General features: G+C 44.7%; 1 protein-coding gene across 4 annotated transcripts in view; it reads right to left on the bottom strand.

Annotated features, from left to right (window-relative positions):
- PTPRC (protein tyrosine phosphatase receptor type C) overlaps positions 1-21,078 on the bottom strand; it is a 644,370-nt gene that overhangs the window by 78,094 nt on the left and 545,198 nt on the right. For all 4 annotated transcript variants that reach the window (XM_086957682.1, XM_086957664.1, XM_086957674.1 and 1 more), the window contains one exon: positions 11,293-11,327. In XM_086957682.1, coding sequence (XP_086813808.1) covers positions 11,293-11,327 — 35 coding nt within the window. The remainder of the gene's footprint in view (positions 1-11,292; positions 11,328-21,078) is intronic.

The raw sequence follows: 21,078 nt of genomic DNA, 5'->3' as shown, positions 1-21,078 counted from the left end.
TGTGAATGTTGGGTATCAGCAGTACTCACGCCAAGATCACAGTTTTGAAAATGGAGATTAAGAGATTTGCATTTTATTTAAACTAACCATCCATACACAGTGTAACATAGTATCTTTTAAACAAATGACAATTGCTTTTACCTTCCTTGCACTAATCTGTTCTCTTCCTGGAGAAGAATGGACATTGTTTTCTGTAGAATTAGGGGCCTAGTCACAAAGGTAAATTCACACATGTAAAATTCCATTCAGGTGTTCATTCACTCCTGCATGTAGATGTAAATCTATACTTTTGCGCTGGTCACTATTTCTGAATGGTAACATACATGTCTCATTCTCCATAGTTCAGGGGGAGAAGACATATAATTTGAGTTTATGAATGTAAAATTAGTCATAATAACGTTTCACACATTGTTGACAATCTCCGCTACAAATGCGTAGTATAGGGAAACTTACTAAAGTGTATTACTACTTTTTAATTTTTCATTTTTTCAGTTTAGCAGTAATGATCTCTCACGCACTATACGGAATTGCGACAAGGTCACTTTAGAAATCCGTCTGGGTTTCTAAGCTTAGTTCAATCTTGAACTTTGTTCCCCCAGAGCTCCGCCTGTGTGTCCTGAACCTGCCCCAGCTGCAGCTGCTGTAGAAGTTGAGGCCCTCCTCCAACCGCAGGCTACCACCTGCGCCTCATCCCTGGTGGCCAGTGGTAGGCCTTAGGTTTGTATCACTGTCGCTGTCTGTCTGTCTTCCCTGTACTGCCCATACTGTCTTCTGATGTCTGTGACCAGGGGCGGCCTTAGGCATGTGCAAGCTGTGCACCTGCACAGGGCCACCAAACCCCAGGGGCCACCACGCCAATATATATCCTTAATATAATAATCCTCTGAGGATGGATACATATTTGCGTGGCGGCCCCTAGCAGGGATTTGACGGCCTCCACCTCTGTTCCACTTCCAAACACCCTGACCCCCCTCTTCACTGGCCTCCATGCTCCCCCCGCCGAGACCCCCTCTTCCAGGGCCCCCTACCTATGCTCTCTGCCCAGGGCCGCCATGAGCCTAGAGCCGCCCCTGCTGTGACCGCAGTTGCCTGTCTCCCCCCTGTGCCTGCATTCTTATCTGTGCTCGTTCTCTTGCCTTCTGCTCCCCAGATTGTGCTCGTTTTTCTTGCCTTCTGCTCCCCTAATTGGACACGTTTTTCTTGCCTTCTGTTCCCCTGATTGCCCTCGTTTTTCTTGCCTTCTGCTCCCCTGATTGGACACGTTTTTCGTGCCTTCTGCTCCTCTGATTGCACTTGTTTTCTTGCCTTCTGCTCCCCTGATTTTACCATTTTTTCATCCCTTCTGTTCCCTGATTGTGCTAGTTTTTTCTTGTCTTTTGTTCCCTGATTGTGCTCGTTCTCTTGCCTTCTGCTCCCCTGATTGCACTCGTTTTTCTTGCATTCTGCTCCTCTGATTTGCGCTCGTCTTTCTTGCCTTCTGCTCCCATGATTGAACTAGTTTTTCTTGCCTTCTGCTCCCTCGTTTTTCTTGCCTTCTGCTCCCCCGATTGTACCCGTTTTTCTTTCCTTCTACTCCCCTGATTGTACTCGTTTTTTCTTGCCTTCTGCTCTCCTGATTGTTTTTCTTGCCTCTGCTCCCCTGATTGTACCCCTTTTCGTGCCTTCTGCTCCCTTGATTGCACTCATTTTTCTTGCGCTCTGCTCCCCTGATTGTACTTGTTTTTCTTGCCTCTACTCCCCTTTGTGCCCTCTGTGCCACTCGTTTCTCCCCGTTTTTTGTGACCTTTCTGCCCTTTCTTGGGACCTTTCTGCCTCTGTGCCACTTGGTTCCCCCCGTTTTCTGTGAACTTTTCTGCCCTTTCTTGTGACCTTTCTGCCTCTGTGCCACTCGTTTCCCCCCATTTTCTGTGACCTTTTCTCCCCTTTCTTGTGACCTTTCTGCCTCTGCGCCACTCGTTTCCCCCGTTTTTGTGAACTTTTCTGCCCTTTCTTGTGACCTTTGTGCCTCTGTGCTACTCGTTTCCCCCCCCCATTTTTTGTGACCTTTCGGCGCTTTTTTGTGGCCTTTGACCCTGCTTGCAGGCAGGCCGCCCCCACGCCGCTGCTCGTCACCTGACTGCCTCCTTGCTGCTTCCTTGTTTCCTGGGTTTTTCCCTCCCTTCAGCCCTGTGCACCAGGACCCCCGCCCCCCGCCGCTCCCGATCTGACCCTTTCCCGCCGCTGCATCCCTGCGGCCCGCCCCTCCTGCACACCCATTCGCCTTCCCGCTCCCGCCCCCCAGCTGCTCCTCCCTCCCAAGCCACCTCATATGCAGGCCGAGAAGCAGCTGTGCAGCGGACGCGCGAAGAGGCCGCACCACTGGTGCGCCGCGCCCATCCGCACCTGGACCGTGCCCAGCGCCAGAACCCCTGGACCCCATGAACGCCACAACACCAGAATCCACTATAACGCCAGCACCCTCCACGCACTCAACGCCGGCTGAAACAACACCTGCTTCCAGGCCACCCCGAAATAGACCCACGGACCCTTCTCCTGCCACACCTGCAGCTTCACCTGTGACAGAACCACCAAACCTCCAAGGACTGGACCCAACCACCTCCGCTGCATACTCCTCAACACCCGCTCCGCACGCAAACATGCCGTCGAGCTCTGGGATCTGCTCGACACCTCTGCCACAGATGTGGCCTTCCTGACCGAGACCTGGTGGAACGACTCCTCGGCGCCCGACATCACCATAGCCATCCCGCACGGCTACAAGATCACCTGCAGGGATCGCGCCAACGGAATCGGAGGAGAAATAGACATCGTCCACAAGTCCACCCTCAAGGTCGCCACCCACGCAGACAACACCCTCAACACCGCCGAACACCTGCACTTCCGGATCCACACCGACCCCAACACCACCCTCAGAGGAACACTCATCTAAAGATCCCCCGGACCTCTGGCTCAGTTCAGCGACTCCATCGCCGACATCGCCAGCACCCACACACTCGCCTGCACAGACTACATCCTACACAGGGACCTGAACTTTCCCCTCGAGAACAACAACGACGCCAACTCCACCACCCTGATCGACAACCTCGCCATCCTGGGTCTCAGACAACCCGGCCACACGCTGGATCCCGTCTTCTCCACAGGCTCCAACGTCGCCTTCGACCACACTACTGAACTTCACTGGACCGGCCACTGCTGTATCCATTTCACATTCAAGAAACCAACCACACACCACCGCACCCAACAGCTGCCTTGCCGCTGCTGGAGCAAAGTCATCGAAGACCAGCTGATCACCTCCCTTGCCAAGAACCCACCCACCGACCCCACCAATCCAGACGCCGCCGCCCGAAACCTCAGACAGTGGATCGACGACTACGCCAACACCCTTGCCCCGCTCAAGAAACCCTGCAACAGCCACGCCAACAAGCGAGCCACCTGGTTCACCGATGAGCTCCACACCTCTAACGTGCATGCTGGAAACTGGAGAAGACATGGCTCCACGAACGCACACCGGACAACCACGCAGCCCACAAGGACGCCACCGGCAGACACCACCACCTCATCAGATTAGCCAAGAGATCCTCCTTCAAAGACCGCTTGGATTACAACAGCAAAGAGCTCGTCAGCATCGTAAAGGAACTCTCCAACCCCAGCGCCAACGACATCCCTCCCTCACAAGAACTGTGCGACTCACTAGCCATATACTTTCACCGAAGATCGCTGACATCCACGACAGCTTCAACACCACGACCACCCCACTTACGCTAAACTCCACCTCCCCCTGAGAACACTACCAGCGCCAACTGCCTGATCTCCTGGTCCAACGTCAATGACGACAAGACACGCAAGGTCATGAACTCCATCCACTCAGGATCTCCGTCTGACCCGGGCCCCACATATTCAGCAAAGCAGACGCAGCCATCGCACCCCAACTGAAGGTCATTAACATCTCCTTCGAAACAGCGACATTCCCGGAAAGCTGGAAGCACACCGAAATCAATGCCCTCCTCAAGAAGTCCAAAGCGGATCCCAAGGACCTCAAGAACTTCCGGCCCATCTCCCTGCTCCCATTCCCGGCAAAGGTCATCGAGAAAATCGTCAACTGGCCCGCCACCTCGAAGACAACAACATCTTGGACCCTTCCCAGTCCGGATTCAGACAAAAAGACAGCACCGAGACAGCCCCCATCGCCGCCACAGATGACATCAGGCGCCAACTAGACAACGAAGAAACATCAGCCCTCATCCTCCTGGACCTGTCAGCCGCCTTCGACACGGTCTGCCATCGCACTCTAAAGACACGCCTCCTAGAAGCCTGAATCCAAGAGAAGGCTCTTGACTGGACCACGTCCTTCCTCTCCGGCAGAACCCAGAGCGTCCGCCTCCCACCCTTCCGATTCAAAGCCACCGACATCATCTGCGGCGCCCCCCAGGGCTCATCCCTCAGTCCAACGCTGTTCAATGTCTACATGGCCCCAATCGCACAAGTGGCCAACCATCACGACCTCAACATCATCTCCTACGCTGACAACACACAGCTGATCCTCTCCCTCACCAAGGACCCACCCACCACCAAAACCAACCTCCACAAGGGAATGAAGGCCATCGCCGATTGGATGAGGAGCAGCCGTCTGAAGCTGAACTCGGACAAGACGGAGGTCCTCATCCTCGGACTCACCCCCTCAGCCTGGGACGACTCCTGGTGGCCGACCGCACTGGGAACAGCACCAACACTCTCCATGTCTAAGCAGGTCAATGCCATCTCCTCCTCCTGCTACAGCACCCTCTGCATGCTCCGCAGGATCTACAAGTGGATCCCGACCGAAACAAGAAGAACAGTGACACAGGCCATCGTCAGCAGCAGACTGGACTACGGCAACGCACTCTACGCAGAAATCCCAGCCAAACACCTACAACGACTACAACACATCCAAAACGCCTCCGCCCGACTGATTGTCGGCGTTCCCCGCCGCAGCCACATCATCCCCCACCGGAGAGACCTACACTGGCTCCCCGTCGACAACAGGATCACCTTCAAGCTCCTCACCCACGCACACAAAGCACTCCACAACACCGGACCAGCCGACCTGAACAGCAGAGTCAGCTTCTACACCCCCACCCGTCAGCTCCGCTCCGCCAGCCTCACCCTCGCTGCTGTCCCCCACATCCAACGAACGACCTCCGGTGGCAGATCCTTCTTCTACCTCGCCGCCAAGACCTGGAACACCCTCCCTACCCATATACGGCAGACCCAAGACCTACTCGCCTTCAGAAGACTCCTCAAGACCTTGCTCTTCGAGCAGTAGCAGCACCCCCCTCCCCTCAGCGCCTTGGGACCCTCACAGGTAAGTAGCGCGCTTTACAAGTACTCTGATTGATTGATTGATTGATACCCTTTTCGACATTATTTTCGGTTTTAGTTTTATTTTATTTTCCCCTCCTTTCTCTTCCCGGGTATGAATCCAATACTGATGAGAATGTGCAGCTATTTGCTATTTGTTGCTTTCGTAGTAATTTTGTCCTCTAATCTCAATTCCTCATCCACTCAGTTTCGTCCTTTACCCCCTTCCGGGGCGTATCCCCGATTGTGCTCCATACGCATTACGCGGACATTTTTGGCACTCGCCCGATATTTGTACAAGTTGCGCACCCGCCCCATATTCCGTGACTGAACGGCACATTGTACACACTAGCAAGGAATGCAGGGTTTCAATCTACACACAATATCTGATCTTACACTAATATACCGGATTTCTCTGCAGCCTGTTTTCTATGAGAGTCTGTTCTTATTTTTCCAGGTTCCACTATACTCGGATGTGTAACCAAACAATTCTACCACTTCTAAGGGCACTGAAGTACTTTGTTTCTGACTACTAGTCCTGGCACTACAGTAAACCAGGTTTTTTTACATAGTTATTTCCTCAAAAGTGTCACAAAAAACAGTAAAGTATTATTTTGCTCTGTCACTTTTGCATTATCTGAGCACTACCGTAAAGCACTAGCACTATGTAAATATATTTTTTGCAGCACATTGCAATGTCACTCACTTACCTGCCTATTTAAGCTGTCATCAGTATGTAGCTTGACTATGTGATCAAGGCTGCAGGTCGGTGGCCGAAACGCAATATGTGGACCATTTTTGGCATTGAATAAACTCTGAATTTTACACCTCCAACTGAGGTCTGTGCCCATGTGTTCCTTGCTGGCTGCAGTTACTACGGGACTTTGTGCTGATATATATATATTTATAATGTCAATGTAGAATGTACATGTAACATAATTTAAAATAATAAGTATTAACCTACAACTAATAAAATAAAATGTTACCTCACATTAATTCTTCTGAGTAAATAGTTTTTCAATAAATAAATATATTAATTTACTTGATAAATAATAATTTTAAAACAAAATAAAAAATCCCAATATCACTAGCATTTTTTTAATGTTTAGTCAATTTTTTTAAAGCTGCTTTGTTGAATTAATTTATTTTTACGAAGTTTAATTATAAAAGAAGTTAACTATAAAATATATGCAATTCAATTGAAATGTATTCATTGTTTAGTCTTTTTAAAACCATTGCACTAAAAACCAATCATAAATAACGTATGTGCACTTATCATACAAAATGTAAAAATAAATATAAAAATAAGTAGAGAATTCATAATATCATCTCGTTAAAATACATAGTATACTGCACACATCTCTCATGCGGCAGAACATTAGAAAGAGATGTTTCTTTACAATCAGAACAAGACATAAAACAACTTCTGTTTACTTTCAAGATTTATGTATAATATAGGATAAATTTTTTCCGTCAAGATCATTGTTCGTGACTAATATTGAAAGTGTCCTTGAACCCAAAACTTCTTCTTAATAAAGTGCAATCTTCAATCATTTAGTTTGAGATTTCTAAGCTCTTGGTCGGTTTGTAATGCAACTGGTCTCTACATATGTGCTTTTTGTGTTATTGTTCTTTTATTCGATCTATTTCTTTTAGATTGCAGACTGCAGACAAGTGAGAGTGAGATACCTCCCAACCAATGTGTCACGGCTTGCCTGCAGGTATGGATTTTCAATGTAGTAAAATTTATTTTCAATAGTTTTTTCCTTTCTAATCCAAACTTTAGGCACACACACAGAATATGTGTTAAAGACTCTTTTTTGAATTTGCACAACGGACATTCTTGTTTTTGAAACTGATATTTCCAATTGGGAGCAAGATCTTTTGTTTCCCACATGCCAAAATGAAATTGTATGAACTGTTTGTTTTATGTTCAGTGAGAAATGAGCTGAGAGATGTTCCTGAGGCTACTGCTTTTTGTATCAATTTTTCACTGTCCAGGTGTAGTGTCTTCGTGTGAAGATATTCTTGTTGGTTGTGTGCGACAGATTTTTAGCTGTGGCTTTAATTGCCTGATAAAAAGCTGCTTTTCCTATGTTTGCCACCCAAACTTCTTGCTCGCCTAATTCCTCAATTACCTGCATTAGATACAATCCCCAGGATCATTTTTTATTGATCAGTTTTTGTTCTTCTATTTCCTGCCACCACAGGTTATCGATAGAATCTCTTACAGATGCATGCAGTCTCCAGCATAATTTAACAATTGCGGTTTTACTTTGAAATGTGTGATTTATCAATCCGAACTCAAGACAGGCTTGGGCCAGAGAGGCCGATTCTAATATAACACTGATTTATATACTCTAGTTTATAATAAATATATAGTATTGCATTATTCATTTTTAATTTTGTAGACATTTTGACATCATTTATCATCATTTCCAAAAGGGAGATCAATATGGCTGTTCTGTGCACTTTATTCCCACAGTCTGTTTATATTAAATAAGTATAATGTAGACAATCATTTTAAAAGTATACGTTTTAATTAAAAAAATCTAAGGGCATCATTACAAGTAACTCTTGGATAGGTGCAACTGCAACTGGAAGCACTGATACCTCTGGTATTGTTACTTTTTGGATGCTGGAATATCACCCCCAAGAAATGATGAATAACAAAGGGGATCAGTGATCCAATGCAGCTTCCTATATGTTATTCCTGGCTTTTTTTACCTGCACATTTTTCCTTCTTTTCCCCCATGGACCTTTTAATAGGGGTCTTAGTGCTAGTTAGGAACCCAATGAGGTTGAATGCCAGGGGTGAATCTGGGAGTTCGAGTTAACATGGCCTCGAGGCCGCCCTTAAAATTAGAAATTTTCTGTGAAATGAGGAATTCTGGTTCAGATTCCTGAGTTAAGTACTATTGTTGCCCTGCATTTTGCTCAGAAACTGCAGATACTCGCAGGATCCTTAATCACTGTGTGAAACATAACACATAGGTGGAGTTGTCATGAACTTAATAATCCCATTTGGGTGGTGACTGCTGTTATGAATGCCATCAGATTTAAAAGGAACCTCAAAATGAGTTCCTTATCCGTCCTACTTGTTTCATCACTGATAGGAACTACTAAATTTTTGGTGTGGCCAATTAATGCATTAAGATTACTATGAACACTAAACTCCAAAATAAACATGAACATTTGTTCTACTGTAGCCCACTCTCTCTACATTACACCAGGAGTGGCCGGTGCAGGTAAAAGTGGTAGGGTGGGGTCTGGGGGAGTCGACAGACGACGAAATGGGTAAATAACAATGCATAGTCGGCGATGCAGCAAGCACAAGTTAAGTAGTTTTTATTTTGTTTAAATTTTATTTTCCCTCGTCGTTGTCTGTCGACTCCCCCACCCTGTCTCACCGCTCTCACCTGCACTGAAGGAAACAATATCCCCTGTTTGGGGATTGCTGCAATATGATTGAAGAGAATTGCTAAAAATGCCATTTATGAAAGGATCTTAGAAGGTTATTAGCTTGTGATAGTATAAACTAATGCACTGAACTATGTCAAGGTTACTTGATAACAGCACCAAAATGTACTTTGTCAGAATCTACAGTTAAGTACTAAGACCTGTGGTTGAACTGACGTAAGTGTAGGAACTTGATTAATTAATTCCCCAAATGGAGTCTATATACCAGGGAAAGACTCTGAGCAAGACAATAGGTAGGCAAAACACCCACACTTCCTTACAATGAATAAAAAAAAACTGTAATTATGAGAGTTACTATCCCCATTGAAAAGTATGAATCCTGTGAGAACACTGTGTGTTCTTTCACCCAGTAATTTCACTTGCAAAGAGCAGATGGAGTATTTGGGTAAAATACCAGGCGTGAAAGAAGGGAATTGGGATCTGGATAATTGTGTTCTCCATATAATCTCCTTTCGTAGAAAGCTTCTGAGGTACCATTTGTTATCCCTGGGAACTCTGCCCTGAAGTTAGTGGCAATCCCAATATCAGTAAATACGAGGGTGAAGTTAACAGAAGAGGTACTAGGCAACTCATAAAAGGCCCTAAATATGATATTGAGTAGGTTTCCTAAAGTAGGCTCATTATAAGAAAGATGGAACTCATTTGGAAGGGATGGTAAAAGCAAGGAGAATTGTTGGTTGTGGAAATTGGTGAGCTGAAGGAGATAATCTTATCAAACTTTACAGCCAGAGAACTAATTGTAATAGTCTTGTCTATTATTTTCAATTTATTTGCTAGATGTACACATTTTTAGTGTTCAACTTTTTCCCGATTTAGTTTTTGATCACTAGTTTGTGCTAATTCAAAATTTCAAAATTCCCGTACTTTTTAAAAGCAGTTGTTGTGCCACTGTATGACTTTATGATGTGAAATTCATGAAAAGTGTCACTATTTTAAATGCAGTTCATTACTTTTTGCTGATTTCTGAAGCTCTTTAGGAACTCAAAATCAAAAAATGTATACGTCCAAACCACAAGTTTCCAGAATTTAATTCCTAAAAATAGCTATTGCATCTATAAGAACCAGGATGAACAGTGTGACAAATAAATCAACTATAAGTAAGCATGCTTCAAGACAAAACAGTGGCCCACATGCATCAAGCATTTTTGGAGTCGCAAACGGTGCGATTCCTTAAAATCGGCCGTTTGCGATTCCAAAAATGCTTTTTGAGATGCATCAAGCAATTTTAGAAATCGCAACATTTTTGCGATTTCTAAAATTGCAATTGCTTTTAAGAAATCGCAAATTTGCGATTTCTTAAAAGCAATGCATGAATACTTTTTAAATTGCGAATTCGCAATTAGAGGGATAAATTTACCGAGTAGTTGAACTACTCGGTAAATTTGCAAAAAGTGAAAATAACGCTGAAAATGCATTTTTTTAACATTCATGTTACGGACACACATGTCCTTAGGACATGTGTGTGTGCAACATGATGCGAAAACAACATTTCATGGGTTAATTTGAACCCCCCTCACCACCCTTGAAATGCAATCAGGATTTGCGATTTTGGCCCATAGGAATGAATGGGAATTGAGAATTCGCAATTTGAAAATCGCCTTTTTTATGCGATTCGGTGAAAATAGTGATTTCTACCAAATTGCATAAAAATTAAAAAAATAATCATGCATAGCCTTTTGCGATTTCTAAATTGTGAATCGCTATTTATCGCAATTTAGAAATCGCAAAAGACGACATTGATGCATGTGGGCCAGTGTGACTTGTTTTATTACTTTTAAATTTGCCTACGGAACTTAAGGATGCTAAAAAAAGAAAACATCTCTTTTAATGAACATTCAACACAGTGTTCAAGTGCTTCATTACTCATGTCTCCTCGAAAATGTGCAGAAGGGCATGGAGTTGCATGCAGCAGCAACAAAGAAGATTGCCTTCCTTCTGGAATATTTCTTCTAAAGGAGGATGTCTGTCCTGACAAGTTGTGGTGACACTGTAATTTATGGAATTGCACCGCTGAGATACAATGCCTATTAGAAGAGGAATGCATATGTACGACTACACCCATAGGCTGGTTTCCTAGGAATTAGCTGACTATGAAGAACTAAGAATGGCTTGAATAGTCAAAATAAAAGGCCCATGAAACATCTTAATTACACTAGTGGAATTTGCAAAATTAGCAAATTTTGTATCATGCAACATTTGAGAACTTTCTAGAACTTTCAGGTTATTTAATGTTGAATAATTTTTGTCCATGGGAAATTGATTTGTTCAGAAAACATTCCTCTCAATAAATATTCACTACGGCCTTGTCAATATATCAAGTGAAGTTTTATGTGAGATATGCCCTTTAGTGAAATTTTCACTTCAGATAGCTGCAAACCACATTTCACGTATTTTCCATAACTTTGCTAAAATAGAGCATAAATTAGCCAATTTCGCATGACCTTTACGTTTAGAAGGGTACAGAGAGAGAGTACTTACCTCTAGGAACAAGTTCGCGTAATTCATCTGAATCACTACAAGAGAAAAACACACTCATTAGGCTCTGGCATTAATGATACCAGCACAATTTTCTGTTCACTATTTCTAGTGCTATTTTTAAATGAGGTATACTAAAAGTAACGCAGTGGCGATATAATGCCTCTGCAGTAGTTCTTCAATGTAGGATCATTTTTTTCCATTAAATCGGTAGGGCCGAATTCAAGGAGATTTTGCTTTGAGTAGGTGTGATTTATTCTTGTATTACTCCTGGTTTACCGCTAAATTTCAGGAGTAAGTCAGACAGTGCCTAATCACTTAATACTAACGTTGATCACACTGCTGTAAAATGCTGCACTTGCAGAATACCAGGGCAGCATTATCTTGATTCCACCTTATACCTACTTTTTCTCCACCTTACACTTCCTGTCTAGTAGAGATTAATTTTCACCCCTGCTTTCTCGCTTTGTCACTGTTTCCTGGCTTTTATTTCCTTCTTCTTTGTCCCTTTTTTTTTACTTTTTGCTTATGTTCTGGCCTTTTCTTATGATAAAAAAGATGTGCAGGTCACCAACATTGAAAGCCAGTGCCCACCATCTGCAGCACCAGAAGAAATTAAACCTTTCTATGAAGCAATCCTGAAATATTCCCTACTTAAGACATTCCCATTGCGAATTTAACGATAACCATCATTGAGTGTTGTTAAATACATACGGTTAGTCTACGTGGGTTACAATACAGAATTTGTGCTCATTTGGTATTACTGTGAGAGCTAAGCATGGCAAGTCATCAGTAATTGAGACATTTTCCAAAAATGATAGGAAAATATACTCTGAAAATTGAAACATAAACTAAACCTATAAGAGATTATAAATCCAAGTGCACTTTTTCAACCACTTTCGAAAGGGCTTAAAGCTATCTCATAATTCCAAGAACTATTGTATGATATATGTCAGCACAAGGAGTACAGGGTACTTGCATGTGCCAATTACTTCAAAGTAAAAAAGATATGCAAAGACTCTCCTATATAGCCACTCATGTTGCCCCCAACTTGTCAAATACCACTTTTTTATGGAGTGCACTACAGGCCATTATAGTTAAGACATCTTAGAAATGAAAAAATCTGCATATATACAGATATACATATGATCCGGTCAGTGAGTAAATCTATCTCTATACAAAAATAGAACCCGACAATATAAAATTAAACACAACCATTTTTTTACTGGTGAGTTTTATATTCTTCGTGTAATGGTAATTACATTTGCATCTGAGTCCCATATGAGTCTTCATTCAGTTATGTGGTGGACGGATTACCATTATGATTTTAGTCATTGTGTTAAAATTACACTTTTTGCTCTCCCTTTTTCTCTACTCCTAAAGATCACAAAACTCAGGCCACAGTTCAAACCAAAGAAGGTTCTTTATTATATCATGTGTCATCAGTGGTGTTTGTATGTATTTCTTTAAAATAATGTTAGCTAATTCACCATAAACCAAATAGGAACCTTCTCAGAAATCAAAGTAATGTTCAATGATAAATGTAATCAAATTCTGCAAGATTGGTACACATAGTGACACCACTGTTTTCCTGCAAAATGGTAACACTGTGATAAAATGGGCTATATAACTATGGATGATATTATTTTTATTAGTAGTAGTAGTAATAGTAGTAGTAAAAATAATAATGATGACGATAATCATAATGACAGAAATTGATTATTACAGTTCTGAAAAGCTCGACAGTCCTTTTCTTTTTATGGGGAATGTCTTATATGAGATATTTTTATGGATAACTGTAAAGGCAGTTATTATCTTCCTGAGTTAGTAAAGGCTCAAGGCTATGAGATTAATCAATACTTCCAACCTAAGATCAACAAAGTAACCAAACCTGATTGGACTTGTGGGAGGTTCACACAAACCCAAACCTGATAGGAGCAGCTTGTCTGTCATTATCATGTTGGATTCATCGCAATCCATTGAAACAATATAATCATTTTGGGGTCGATTATGATGGCGGACAGATTGCCTCCTCCGGGCTGGCGGGGGCAATCCGTCCGCCATTCTCCCTGAAATTACCCCCGCCACATTAGGATGGCTGGGGGGGGTCCTCAGCGGATGGCAAGACTGTCCGCCGCTTTTCCGATGGTCGCTTTCGCGACCGGCGGAAAAAGTGCTCACATATGGTAGCGGTGTCTGCGAGACACTGCCAACCATATGAAGATGCTGGCGGTCCAATGCCTTTCCACGGCGGCAATGCATACAGTCTTAGCTTTGGGGGCCCCTTATTGGGCCCCCAGGGCGAAGGGGGGAAGGGGGGTGCACATGGGGGGTACCTATGGTACCCCCCCTGCATTTGCATGCACAATGCGGCAGGCACCGCACGGTGCCTGCCGCTTTCTGCATGCAAATGCACAGCAAGCATTTTTAACTTTGCGGTGGGTGCGGCTTAAAGCAGCACCCGCCGCAATGTTAAATATACGGGACGTGACTGTCAGGGTGGCGGTCACATCCTAATACCATCGGAGGGAACACCGCTGCCCCTGCGGACGGTCCCTCCACCTCGGGGGTAGCGAACGGACGTAGATCCGTCCGCCATCATAATCGACCCCTAAGTTTGGACAACACAGTGCAAAATGGACACAAAACTAAAATATTAAGATAAAAATGAAAAGATTTTTAGTTACTAGTTGATATTTAGTAATAGATTAGTGATTAAGGGGCCGATTCCGATCTCGCTGGAAAGGGCTCCTAGCGGCATCCACCATAGAGAGCCTGGGTTGTACGTGTGATTTCCATGCGACTCGTATAGCTGTATGAGCGAGCAAGTACGATGCGATAAATGCCTCACGCTCCGACCGCCTCGTACCCATCAGCGATGCTTCCTGAGCAACTCAAAGATGTCTGACGCATACGGCGCAATGCGTTCGATATCCGGCTGGCCAAGTACGATGCGCGTTGTGCGCTGCCAGTGCGAGTCTTAGCCTCCGGCTTGAAAAAGCTCCGGGTAGCGTACTTCAGGGGTCCGCGCCAGAACCCCTTCACACATGGTCCTAGACTCAAACAGCGTGGGGTCCCTGGGGTCCCCCTCACCTACATATACATTGCAGGGAGCACCTACGCGAACACGCAACAGGGGGCGCCCTTTTCCAAATCATACGTTTTTCACGATGGAAGCCTAAGTATGTGATGTATAGCAGGTTTCCATTGACTTCAATGGGGCCCCGAGCGACCGGAGTCCATCAGCGCTGCAGCGCATCGTACTCTGTCACTCGGAGCCCCAGAGCACTAGTCGTTCGGAAAGCTCTTTGGGACAGAGTCGGTTATAGGGCTTACCAAGCGACATCAGAATCGGCCCCTAAGTGTTTCAATGTGCTAGAGTTTCTCTTGTTTTTCGGTCTCAACCCTACATAACTTTGATTGCCTCAAAGTGTAAATGATATAAAAATATTGTGTAAGGATTTGCTAACTGTGAGAGTTAAAGATGTAGATATAAAGTTGCTGAGTCCAGCAGAGTTATGTGACTTGTATGGTTTCAGTAGCCTTGTTAATGTTAAATCAACTAAGGAATATTTTAGCCACAGAAATGGTGTGGACCCTGGGTTATTACCAACTCTATACTTTGTATTCATGGACCTTATGTTATTGTCCCTCTGCCCGCAAAAAACTAAAGGTTTAATCCAGCATTAAAATGTTAATCCGGTTTTACACAGTGAAGGCATTAATTAGTTAAATTTGAAGATGGGTTTTAATAAACAATTTGAAAATTCTCATTATTCCTACATATGACGAAATTTAAACTACATCGGCATGAATTGCATGATTATGGGAATTTTGAATTACACCTGTAGTGTGAGATTACACCATTATGCCATGCCACATAATTGTGCTGCCGTTCACGGCAAAATTATAGTGCAGGAACGCTGGAACAATCCAAATAACCAGAATAGGAGGCGCTGTTGTTTGTAGCACTTATTTTACACTCTATTTTTAGCAGGAAAAATGTCCTTGAATCAAAAAATGATGCAAGAATTTCCCACTAAAAAATAGTAGCAAATGACAAATATGTACTTCTAGCATTGAACCCCCCCATATGTCCATAAAACTGGTTGCCATTTGGGTAGAGCAAGCTGTGGCAAAGTCAACATTTCTGGAACTTGCGTTAGTTACTATAGCCTTCGGCTCGGGCCTTTAACGATTCAGCGGGCCTTTAATAGCCGGTATAGCCCTGCTACGAAGGGCTACTATAAGGCTATTAGAACATTCTGCCACTAGAGGGTAGAATGGTCTAACAAATTAAACAAAGGGTTCTCGAAGCTCGAGGGGATATAAATCCCCTCGAGCTTCGAGAAGCCTTTGTAGAACATTGGAATGTTGTTCTGCGGGCCTTTACCGGCCCGTAGAAGCAGGGAGCCCTCCATTGTCTGCAATGGAGCTCCCAACATTCCAATGGTCTAATAATTCTTAGAGGAACTCACATGGTTAAACATGTACATTTGGAAATTTAATAGGTGAGCATTCCCGAAGACAAAGTTGTAATGCCTAACAACTTTTGAACATTTTCAGGGTGTTAAAAGTCTTGGGGAAAAAATTGAGATTACCCAATTATATGTAAGCCTGTGGGTATTCTCTAACATTTGCAGATGTCTACACACTGGAATGCCCACAACCTCAACCTGAGAGAAGGTTTATGCACATATGCATCAATTACTTCCCGGTAATTGCATAACTCTGAGTCCTACTCCCTCGTTTCCATTTATTACACCTACGAGGCATCCCTGCCTCACCAGACACTCATACTGTGTGATCTGAATCTGTAGCATACAACATTCCCACCCCCTCCAACCTCCTGTAATGCCACATAATCCGAAACCATACCTCAAAGGATGGCATGGACAACCAGGGAGGGAGGGAACGATGTACTGAATAGAAGCAAGGTAGTAAGATTCTGAGTAATGCAATTACCGGGAAGTAATTGATGCATTACCTCCTCGTCCCTCCCTTGTTTCCCTTCATTACACCTACGAGATGTACAAAGCCAAACAGGACAACCAAAATGGATATGCACAAAAACCAGGTTTATTTATAAAAACACAGTCAACAAGGACACATAGATATTCAGGAACCATAGCGGAAAGAACTTTGGAACCAAAAACTTCAGAATGGTCAACCTCCTGGACAATCCATTATTGAGAGGCAAAGTCCTACAGGGAAGCCCAGGTGGCAGCCCGGAAAATCTCATGAATTGAAATCCCCTGGATCTCAGCACAAGGTGCCGCTATGGACCGAGTGGAATGACCCTGCACCCCCAAGGGAGAAAGGTGCCCAGTAGACTTGTAAGCCAGAAAAATCAGAGTCCGAACCCATCGACTTGAATAAGAAGTGGAAGGCCACAAACATTGATTCACAGACCTAAAATTCACAAAAAGGGATTCAGAAAGACGAAAAGGAGCTTCATGTTCCAAATAGATCAGGAGAGCGCTCCAGACATCCAACAAGTGCAGCCGCACCTCAGATTCTGAGGAAGGGGAATCAAAAAAGGAAGGGAAGATCAATTCTTTGTCCTGAGAATCCACCTTAGGATGAAAGGAAAGGATTGGTTGTAAAATGATTCTGTCATCAAAAACCCTACAGAATGAATGTTTGGAAGACAGAGAACCTCGTTCACTCAGGCAGTGAGCAGAGGAAATCGCCACCAAAAGGGTTTTAAACAACAAGAAACTAAAATCCGCAGAAATGAGAGACTCAAAAGGAGCCGACATCAAAGCCTCCAAAACCAGAGACAGATCCCAAGAGGGAAAGTGCTGCTGAGGGGCCAGGAGAACATTAACCCAACCCTTCGAAAAGGTGCCCAACCAAACCATAAGGATCCAAGAGATTATCCTAAGAACTCCGGAAAGCCTTGATCGCGGCCCACTGAAGAAGAAGGTAGGAAACCTTCAAACCTAATGCAGCCCAATCCTGGAGAAACAACATTACCTCAAATAAAGTAGAGGAAGCCGGATCAAACCCCTTAACACGCCACCATCTACTGATAGAACGCAGTGTCTCAAGTAAGACTTGTTGGTAGAAGAGCATATAGCAGCCTGCAAAGTCGATGTCAAACCACCTGGAATCCCCTTATGCAGGAGGCCTAAGCATTCAACCTCCAGGCCACCAAGTGTATCCAGGATGGAACATCCTGCTGCAACACCAGAAACAACAGAGGCAACAGAGTCAGGGGAATCAACCACTCCAACTCTGACCTCATGTCCACCAGCAGAGGAAACCAAGAGGCCTGAGGCCAAGCCGTAGCCCCTGGAATCACAGACACCTCCAAGGACCGGACCCGCCGAAGGACCCGGAGAAGTAGGGGAAAGGGAGGAAAGTCATACAGAAGACCGAGAGGTCAGGGGCAGGAGAGAGAGTCTACAACCCAAGCTGATCTCTCTCGACTGCAGGAGTAAAATCTGGTCACCTTGTTATTGCCTACACTTGCAAAAAGGTCCACCACGGGAACACCCCAGCACACTGTCAACTCCACAAACAACTCCTGATGGAGGCAAAAATCCCCTGAGGACGGAATGGCCCTGCTGAGAGCATCTGCCAGAGAATTGAATACCCCCTGAATATGAATTGTTGAGATTGCCAACACAAGGGATTCCACCCAACTGAACAACTTCTCCGCTGCCAAAGAGGAGGATCTGGTCCCCCCTTGCCTGTTCTCATAAGCCATGGCTGTGACGCTGTCCGTCAGAGCAACCGATCTCCTCAGTAACTCCGAGAAGGCTCTCAGAGCCAAACGAACAGCCTCCAACTCCCTCCAATTTGAAGACCTCCTGCTCAGCAAGAGGGAGCAGAAGCCCCTTGTCTGATGATCCCCCATCCAGGCACCCCATCCCGAGAGGCTGGCATCTGTGGTGACCACCAAAGGACCCGGAGTAGAGAGAGAAACCCCACGCAGCAGGTGACCCCGAACCAACCACCAAACCCAGACCCTACTTGATCTGAGGAGACACCAGATTCGGAGCAGAGAGGGGGAGACAATGGGGAGACCAATGCGCCAGAACGTGAGCCATCAGTATATGTGAATAGAACCGGGCCCACGGAACCAGAAAAACAGTGGCTGCCAGATCGCCTTGGACCTGGAGCCTATGAGCCGTCACCGGGACCTGGTTGGATAAAATCAGAATGTTAGAATGGATTTTGGACACTCGAACCTCTGGTAATGTGACCACCCCCAAATCGGTACGAAATCTTGCCCCAATAAAGAGATGATCCTGGGCTGGAACAAGGCAGGATTTTCCCATATTGAAAAAAAAAAGTCTACCCGCAAAAAGCCCAGAACCACCCCAGTGCGACAGAGAGCCAAAAGGAAACAAGGGAGCATGAACCAACCAGTCGTCCAAGTAGGGATGGAGAAAAATCCCTTGACTGTGAACCAAAGCCACCAACTGAGCCAAAAGCTTGGTGAAGACCAATGGAGTGGACTTCAACCCACATGGCATCACTACAAACTGGAAGTGGCAGTCTCCTACAGCAAAACGTAGAAACTTCTGATGCTCTTGTGCCAAAGGAACCTGCAGATAAGTGTCTTGAAGGTCTACAAAAGTCATGAAATCCTGGACCCCCCCAACGGATTTATAGACTGTAAAAGCACCATCTTGAAATTAATGGTCCTGATCCATTCAATCACCCTTTTGAGGTCCAGAACCGACATGAACCTCCATGATACCTTTTGAATGAGAAACAGAATGGAATAGCAACCCATTCCCTGTTCCCTTAGGGCAGAGGTCTTCAAACTTTTTGATGCTGAGACCCCCCTGTCAAAATCTTTTCGGCATAAGGACCCCCTCCTGACAAAGATTTCTAGAACTGGATGCTCCTCATTATTGATAACTATCTACAACCATAAACGCCTCCAATTCTCACAACAAATCATTTTTACAGTGGAAAATAATATTGAACAGTGTTTAGCATAGCAAACGTCAGTGAGTGTGGGGGCGTGGTCAAAGGTGTGGCTAAAAGCAATGGGCCTCATTTATGAAGAATTGGCATAGGGCAGCCCCGCAAGTCTTTCTGCGCTGCCCTATGCCAATGTGAAAGGGCAGGAATGCACCTTAATATTAAATATGGTCCATTCCTGCCCTTTCCCCCTGCGTTGGCGCAAATATTGTTGTCCTGTGCAGACATAGGCAGGATTGTTTTTGTGCAGGAAGGGGCACCTTCCTGCACAAAAACAATCCAGAGAGGGGTTTTCCTCTTTCTAGGTTTGTTGCAAAATATAGCACACATGTTAAGTGCAACTAATGGGGAGAAATTAAAACATTTCTCCCCGTTATGCCTGCTGTGTGGAGGCATAAGGTTTTGGCACTGCTCCAGGTTTACATGGTGTTGTATATCTGGGGCATCGTCAAAATCCACTGGAGTTGTGTGGGAACGCCCACTGCAATGCCCATGGAATGCCTACCTGACGCAGAGTAAGGCAACACGGCAACTTGCGCTGCTTTGTCTTACTCCATATCTATGAGGCCATACAAAGCCACGCTGGGTGACTTTGCCTCACCACATAGATATAATTGAGACGTTTGCGCAGCCGTAGGTTCATAAAGTGATGCTACAGAGGCACAAACATCTCATAAATAAGCCCCCAAATATTTTGTTTATTTTTTTAGAACTTTAAAAATTAGGAAGCTGCTTATAAAAAAATGGATAGCTTAAATGAAAAATACATTTGAAAAAGATCAGTGGGAAACACACTATAGTACATTATGAAACCTCTATTAGTTAATGCACTGCAGAGGTCTGTGTCTGTAACCAGAGAGCCACAGATTTAAATTTGGCTAGTGCAGTGGAGAATAGTGATTTCTGTAATTTCTTTGTGTTACGAGGTCACAGCCTGAGACAGAAAGCACTGTGAACGCGCATGTCATTTTTTGAATAATATTTTAGGATAAAATGGAGCTTCCAAAATGTAGATTTTAGTAATACCAGTACATAAGTAATGCAATTTGTTTTTTTGGCATACCTGTCCTTTTAACCCTCCTCAGGGGTACTAAGCGCTGTGTAAATACAGTTACAATTAAAAGCACGACTTCACAGCCTAGGTATTAACTCTTCCTACTACCAATGAAAAAAACCCAAATCTTTGCAATCACAATGCTTGGAGTGATTACCGCTCACAAGCATCCTTTTACGTTTGCAGATTCACTCATAGCTGCATTTCCATTTCATTCAGCCAAGCCTGGTGTGAAGGATTGCTTTACTTGTCTGCCCAGCCTCTTTTTTTCACAGCACAGGAGACTCAATTAACTTCAGCAACTAACTCCAGCAGAAGCATTTTACCGATCAGAATGAAGCACCAGATGGTTCTCTTTTTCCAAAAGGAAAAGCACATTTCGAATTCTAGGCAGAAGGGAGGCCTGGAAATGTGCGACCCCTTTTCCATGACCCCAGGGCCCCCCTGTGGGTCGCGCCCCACAGATTGCAGACCTCTGCCTTAGGGGAACCGGCAAGATCGCCTTCTTCTCCAGAAGAGATAGAACCCATTACAGAAGCGCCCTCCTCTTCACTGGATCCCAGGAGATAGGAGTAAGGATGGCGCCCCAGCAGGGTGCAGAGCAACAAAGTCTATATGATAACCGCTCCTGACAATGCTCAAAGCCCTAAGATCCCTCACATCCTGACTCCAGGCCTCCCAAAAATACAACAGCCACCCGCCCAAGGGCCTGAAAGCTGTTGTGCCATCGTTGTCAGGACTTCCGCTTGAAGGAATATGACTGAACCTTGATTCCAGAACGATGGGAGTGG

This window comes from Lissotriton vulgaris, chromosome 1_1 (genome assembly GCF_964263255.1).
Source record: "Lissotriton vulgaris chromosome 1_1, aLisVul1.2, whole genome shotgun sequence".
Lineage (NCBI taxonomy): Eukaryota > Metazoa > Chordata > Amphibia > Caudata > Salamandridae > Lissotriton > Lissotriton vulgaris.
This window is presented reverse-complemented; position numbering and strand designations above follow the sequence as displayed.